General features: G+C 44.6%; 2 protein-coding genes across 3 annotated transcripts in view; one reads left to right on the top strand and one right to left on the bottom strand.

Annotated features, from left to right (window-relative positions):
• The window catches only part of xaf1 (XIAP associated factor 1), a 7249-nt gene extending 5923 nt beyond the window's left edge, over positions 1-1326 (top strand). For both annotated transcript variants that reach the window (XM_008302326.1, XM_008302327.1), the window contains exons 6-7: positions 322-516; positions 614-1326. In XM_008302326.1, coding sequence (XP_008300548.1) covers positions 322-516; positions 614-646 — 228 coding nt within the window. In that variant the 3' untranslated portion in view covers positions 647-1326. The remainder of the gene's footprint in view (positions 1-321; positions 517-613) is intronic.
• A 278-nt stretch (positions 1327-1604) lies between these two features.
• Positions 1605-7037, bottom strand: part of tekt1 (tektin 1) — a 7735-nt gene continuing 2302 nt past the window's right edge. Inside the window, exons 3-9 of the mRNA XM_008302328.1 lie at positions 5630-5803; positions 5379-5544; positions 4664-4792; positions 4405-4551; positions 3990-4215; positions 2386-2582; positions 1605-2025 (exon numbers count right to left, since the gene is read on the bottom strand). Coding sequence (XP_008300550.1) covers positions 1866-2025; positions 2386-2582; positions 3990-4215; positions 4405-4551; positions 4664-4792; positions 5379-5544; positions 5630-5795 — 1191 coding nt within the window. The 5' untranslated portion in view covers positions 5796-5803 and the 3' untranslated portion in view covers positions 1605-1865. The remainder of the gene's footprint in view (positions 2026-2385; positions 2583-3989; positions 4216-4404; positions 4552-4663; positions 4793-5378; positions 5545-5629; positions 5804-7037) is intronic.

Here is a 7037-nt window from a genome sequence, read left to right on the forward strand (position 1 = left end):
TCTGAAGGAGAAACCTCGTAGTTTGGGTTTGACACATATCTCCTGTGACACCAGTCCTGGAACTTTCCTCCAGACTGTGAACTTCAAACACCATAAACACAGTGACACCAGATGAAGGATGGGACAGCACTATACTAAGCAGTGGTGCATCATATGAAATCAACTTTTTACTCAAGAAAAATTCTCTGATTAACCGATTAAACTACCATTAAGTACCACTAACCATGACCTGGATGACTGAGAATCTTCCCAGACATTCTACTTCCACTCTACACATGCAGTCATCAAGCTAATGCTTCTTGCTATGATCCCTCACACCAGCTGGAGTGTGCTGACGACGAGGCTCAAGAGGAAGACAGCGATGATGAGGAGGGAGCCACTGCTCAGCTGAGCAGCACCTTCAGGGCAGCCTCCCTGCCCAGCAGACCCAGCCGAGGTGGAGGTGACCCATACCACATCAGCACCTGCCCACACTGTCACCTGGCCCTGCCCCTCATCACGCTGCGCTGGCACCAGGTAGCCTTACTGAGTCACACATTGTTCAGTATTTATTTACACACTGATAGAGATTTCCACAAGTAACCGGTTTCCCTTCTCCTCTCTGTGCTTTTAGGCCAAGTGCCGAATCCACATCCTCCTGAAATAGAGAGGGAACTCCTCCGGATGGTGAAGCTGGACTCCAGTCAGACGGAGTCGTAGCTACTACGGGCCTTTGGAAGCTTTTCTCATGTTCCACTGGGTGTTTACAGTTAGTTTTATTAACCTTTAGTTTTTGTGTGAAGACAATACGAGTTCAGAAAGCAACACGCTGCATTTACTGTAACGTGACATTCCTGAAGCACCGTCTGTGAACTACAGCCACCAACCTGCCAGCTGCATCCGTCTACAGTCAGTGGGACAGCTGGAGTGAGAACGGTCACGTTAGCAGTTTTCATGTCAGAATAATGTCAAGCTGGCCGGATGGTCTTTTCTCCAAACTCCAGATGAAGAAGTGGCTGATGGGATGTAAACGGTAGAACATGGAGCGAGCTGCCCTGGTGTGCCTGGCTAGCGTTAGCATGTAGCCGTGCTGCTGACCTCTCTTTGCTGTGGGAGGCCTGATCATCGGTTTGTCACAGTTTCATTGGTGCGGCCGTTTGTCTGTTTGCCTTGATGAATGCTGACCTATGAACCGCTTTGTGCTGCTTCATTAAAACACCACTCCTTACAAACTACAACACCGCTGACCTGTCTGAATCCCACATGTTCTTACATTTTTAAAAAATGTCTATATATATATATATATCTACCAAAGATCCACTTTGATTAAAGTTTGTATGTAAAATCCTTCAGACCTTATTATTACCTAACGAGCTTCAGACTAGTGATTGACTGAATCCGGCTGCACCAGTAACATCTCAGGAAGGCTGTAGCTAAAGCAGACTTTAAAAAGTTTTCTTGTCCACATCTTGTTCTCTATATATGCCTTAAGACTAGTCATGAGTGAAGAAAGCAGTCGACAGTGTGGCTGCAGCATTTCTTCCTTGAAACTGCAGCAAACCAAAGTTGAACAAACGCTGATTCAGATGTTCAGGGCTTCTTCTTGTCCCTCAGCTTTAGACAGATTAGAAACTGATGAATCTCTCTTTAATTCTGGTTCACATGAAGAAGCTGGGTTTTACTAAATGTCAGATACGACAAACTGACACATAAATACGAGCTGTTGTAGGACAGCGTGAGTGCTCCACCACTCCTACACCAACAGCAAATCCCTCTGAGACGATGTTCAGATCAAGTGAAAAGGAGACACTGATAGAAACTTACAGGTACATTTTATCTGACTGCATTTTAAACAAATCCTGCACACACATAGACCTTCCTGCTGCTCAGAAGCTGTGGATGATGATGGGCTCCCTGTGCTGGGAGCAGATGACCTCGTCGATGTAGAGAGCGTTGGCCTTCACCTCGATGTGTTCCTGCAGCTCCAGCTGGCAGCGGACCAGAGCCTTCTGCACGTCCTCGGACCGGGCCACTTCCTCACGCAGTCTGAGAGCACAGAGACGCCACATAATGATTACCTGCACAGTCAAATCTTCTAAAAACACATCAGACAATAAGGAAAGAAGCTTGATAGCAAACATTAACTATCGTATAAACCCAGACCTTAACGATGTGAGAGGTTTCTGTGTCAATAAAGAAGTGCTCTCTCTTATGTTTACTTTATCACAGCTTTGACTGTAAACCTGCTGCTACGTTTCAGTTCTTCACATTTGTTGTATTGGTGTTGTATGTTTGGTGGTCATAGCTCATGGAAACCAGCAGCTCAAGCAGCCCAGAACATTTAAAACTTGAAATACATTCCTTCCGTTGTCCCTTCACATGAGAGCCAGAGTGCGCTGGCCTTACCTGCGGATGTTAGCGGTGAGCTGCTGGACCTCGGCGAGGAGCTGCGACTGTACTGCATCGTAGCACTGCTCTTTGCCAGGCCTCTGGCGGCGCAGCGCCAGCCGGGCCTGAGCCAAACTCAAACACTGCTCATTCTCTGTGATGGCCACTTGGAGGTCCTCCCTGATCCTCTGCTGGCTGGTAATCTCAGACAGGATCTAGAGGGGACAGAGGTGTCACACCAGGGTCAGCTTAACATGAGAAAACCTGGACTTGAGTTGTTTTGACTGCAATACTTCATGTGGGACTGCTGTGATCATTCATATCTGGTATCACATCCACACGCTCCTGTTACCGTTTCTCATTTCTAGGAATAAAGGAGAACTCGCAGTCTTTTGTCATGTAGATTTTACATCTTGTAGTTTCAACAGGATGACCATGCAGAAGGCCTAAAAACTCTTCCTCACACCCAGGTGGAGATGAACCATGACCTGTCTGTCACTGGTGTCAGCACTCACACACCTGAGGATGGGTCACACCTTCAGGCAGACACAGTCTTCCTGTTACACATGACAAGCTGAATTTATTGGCCATGAAACACGTCCATGGTCAATTCAACGGCCGCTGGGATTTTGCTCCTACAGCCTTACATGGGCTAGTGTGTATGCCACATTACAGAGCAGACCTCATTCTTCCTCCAAACTGTGCTCCTGCTACTCTACATCTTAGCTCTTAGCATTACCTTGTAGCAGCATAACGGCAAAACGTGGGCTTTGTGCAGCACACTTGCTGTTTGAATGGAAGTCAGTCACTGGTCTGAATAGTTTTAAACCAGTTTTTAGACAATACAATAAAAACAGACAAAAACAACATGGTGTCATTTCCCTGCTCCTTGTGCTTCTCCTGATCCTCCCTCTCTCGTTTCAGCTTTTGTTCTTACATCCACTAGTCATCCAAGCCATGGATCCCTCGACTCCGCTGGATTGTCCTCACGACTCAGCGTTTCATAATTAAACTCTTGAAACTGTGTTTTCAGTATTTATAAAAAGAGATTGTCCTTTGTCCCATCTGCTATTTGTTTATTTAAATACAAATCCACCTCCACATGTCATTCTGTCCCTGTTTCCTTCACCAGGACTCATACCATCTCGTGCTGTGTGTCCGTGTCACGTATTCTATGTACATGTGTTGGACTACGTGTGAAGCAAATTGCTCCATGGGCCCAATTTATTCTACTCTTAATCCACATTTTATGCATGTTGTTCTGGCATAAGGGGCAGGAACATTATAGAATTAGAATAAAACTTTATGAATCCCTTGGGTACAAGACGTCAGGGAAATGACTACACCAAAAAACAACACCAACATAAAATCAGCAGCAAAACAACAGCATTCAAAATTCAAATCAAATTCAGCACACATATTTATATCTCCTGGATTCGATACGCTGATGCGAGACTATAACATTTAAAGTGGAGATCTCATTTCCCACTAGAAAAGAGTCAATCATCCACGTGTCTGTCCTTAACTCTTACATTCGCTTTTTATTTACGCCTCTGATTTAGTCTCGGCTCACAGCTCTCAGAGTCTGCCAGATACATCAAACACCACACACTCTGTCCTACCTTTGGCAGTTTCTCCTCCATCTGGCTCTTGGCATTCTTGACGTCCTGGATGTGGAGCTGAAAGGCTGCTGTGGTCGCCTGGACCTGCTTCTGCATGTCAGCAGCCGTCTGCTCCAGGACAGACTCCACCAGGACCTTCAGGGACAGAGAGCTGGTCTTCTGGTGCTCCGCCTTTGCGATGTTTATGTCTGAGATGTTCTCCCAGAACTTTGGAGTCACTGCCGAGCTGAGAGATGTAGAAAAACCTATAAGACCTGGAACTCAATACTTGTCTTTGTGCACATTTCCTGACTTTCCAGATCTATGCAGAAGCCTTGAAGTGGACTTCCCAGCCCTCTCCTACACATGCACTTAAACATATTGTCTTTTGGATATTTTCCTGTCTTTATGGATGAAACCAGGCCCGGTAGCTCACCTAGGCGCAGCGGTCTTGGTGTTTTTGGACCTCTGCAGGTTGTTGATAGAATGGGAGGTCATTAGGGCACAGGAGCTGTCGATGCACTGGGCCTCAGACTTCTCCTTCAGATCCTGCTCTAAATGGTACTTGGCAGATCGGTTCAGTCTGGAAAACATAACAACAGATTTGGTCTTGATTTACTGGCAAACGTGTATTAAATGTGACTGTTTTCAGATCCCTTTATAGCGATTCTATAATCACGGTCTCACGTTCCTACCGTATCTGCTCCGTGATCTGCTCGACGACACGCTGCAGAAGAGACGCCACTCCCTTAATAACATCCCTCTCCTTCAGCAGCTCTCTGTCCACGCCACCGTGCAGCTTCTCAGAAGGGAAACGATTCATTCTGCAGGAGATCAATCAACAAAACCATCACTCATCTGCTCATCATTACTGCTGCTGACCCTCTCTCCCAAATACTTGGAACATTTATTTCTACACAGTAATGACTGATAAATAAATACCATGTATGTTTATGTTGCTGAAGAATGTATCTGTACACAGAATGACATAATTTCTGACATTTATTCTCTAATATTTAGTTCTGGATTATGTTGTGGTAACTTAATGATGATAGACTTCTAATATTTTGACATCATTATGTTGCTATTGTCAGTAATTACTGGAATTTTCCTTCTTTTAGTTGCGAGGAATCATGATTAACTGTACAGTCAGACAACGGTCGTGTCTGGAATCAGAAAAAGCCTCTTTAACAGGATATGAATGAGAAGAATGAGAGGATGAATCTGACGTGAATGCTTTCCATTTTTCAATTCACAGAGCTTCACTCACTTATTTTAGTTCTAAAAGTGTTCAGGTGTAGAGTTCCTGATAGCGGACGTAAAGCCGCCATTTGTAAGAGATAAAAGTGTCCGACATGTTTTCTCCAGATTGTTAAAGATCTTCTCCTCTCCATTATCTCCCAGCCTCACCTCTCCTCCAGACAGAGAACAGTGACTCTCAGCGGCTCTTTGGTGGCCTCCAGGGCATTCACCACTCTGCCCTGCAATACCACCAGAGCATCAATCTCCAGAGTCATCTCCTCCAGCTTCAGCTCCAGCTCCTTCTTCACAAACTGGATGTCTCTGATCCACCGGTCTGAGGAGCAGAAGAGAAAACATCCTCAGCAGTGTTTGCAATCATCCTTGTGAGCGAAACACAGAGCAGCTGATTTTGAACTTACCGAGTTGCTTGTTGTCATCCTCTTGCATGCGTTTGCATGCTTTGTCAGTTTCCACGAGCAGTCTCTTGCATTGTGCTGTGAAGAGCTCGGAGCTGTTCAGGCTCAGCTCCATATTGGTTAGACTGGGTTCATCCCCCTGCTGGGGGCTGAGGTCCAGGACAGACATCTTCTCCACTGTCAGTTGGTGCAGGCAGGAAGGAGGAACGGAAACAAGGAAATGGTAAAAAATGTGGCTGCACTTGGTTAAAGAGAAATGAAAACACACAAAACCAAAGAAAAATTCACACAAGACTGCTGGTTCATATGGACGCCAACTGAACACTGTAGAAGGTCAGGAGGAGGTAGGAACACCTGAACACATCCTGTGCTGATGCTCAATAGAAAAGGCCTTGAGAAAGAACTGGCTGACGCAGCCTTAAATCACAGGACGTGCCTGTTAGGAGATGGAAGTCTTGGATTCAGCGGCGCATCGTGTCCTTACAAACAGACACAGCTAGTGTCAAGATTCAAGAATCTTTATTGTCATTATACACAGGTGCCCAACGACATGAGGGTGCAGTCAGGACACGGACTCACACAAATAGAATAAATAACTAAAACAATGTACATCATCCACACAACACTGGACAACCTCACATCAGCACCACATGTAGCCCGGCCGATACAGGACGGTCACATGTTCACATGCTGCCCTTCCACCGTCACTGTGACTCACTGTTCAGTGTCATTTACTGTTCAGTGTCATTTACTGTTCAGTGTCATTTATTGTTCAGTGGGGTTTATTGTTCAGTGGGGTTATGGCTGTGGGGTAAAAACTGATCCAGAGTCAATAATGAACATGTTCATATTTTTATCTTTTATACTTCTTGGGGATATTTTATATTATTTTTAACTGATGTGAGTATGTAGGCAAAATAGTGGACTTAAAATTTCGTGTTAATAAAAAAAATAACATAAAAAACCACGGGTCCGCAAAAACGTATCAAAACTCTACCAGAACAACTATGGACAAATTAACAGTGATATAAGAAAAGATCTAGAAAGATGGTCCACCTACCCATTAGGGCTCCATGATAGGGTAAGGGTGATCATAATGAACATATTACCACGTCTAATGTATGTATTTTTAGCTCTACCCATAAATATACCACAATCCCAATTTAATATATGGGATAAGCTTATATCAAGATTTATATGGGAAAGTAAAAAACCAAGGGTCCGATACACCACACTACAGCTGCCAAAAGATAAAGGAGGAATGGCACTTCCAAACCTAAAGAACTATTTTTATGCATCTCAGCTGTGCCCACTTTTACATTGGTGTAATGATGAATATATATCCAGATGGAAAGACATTGAAACATCCATACCTCAATACCCAATTCAGGCAAGCATTGGGGAAAGAGAA

The sequence above is a fragment of the Stegastes partitus genome, unplaced genomic scaffold (genome assembly GCF_000690725.1).
Source record: "Stegastes partitus isolate 25-593 unplaced genomic scaffold, Stegastes_partitus-1.0.2 Scaffold1795, whole genome shotgun sequence".
Lineage (NCBI taxonomy): Eukaryota > Metazoa > Chordata > Actinopteri > Pomacentridae > Stegastes > Stegastes partitus.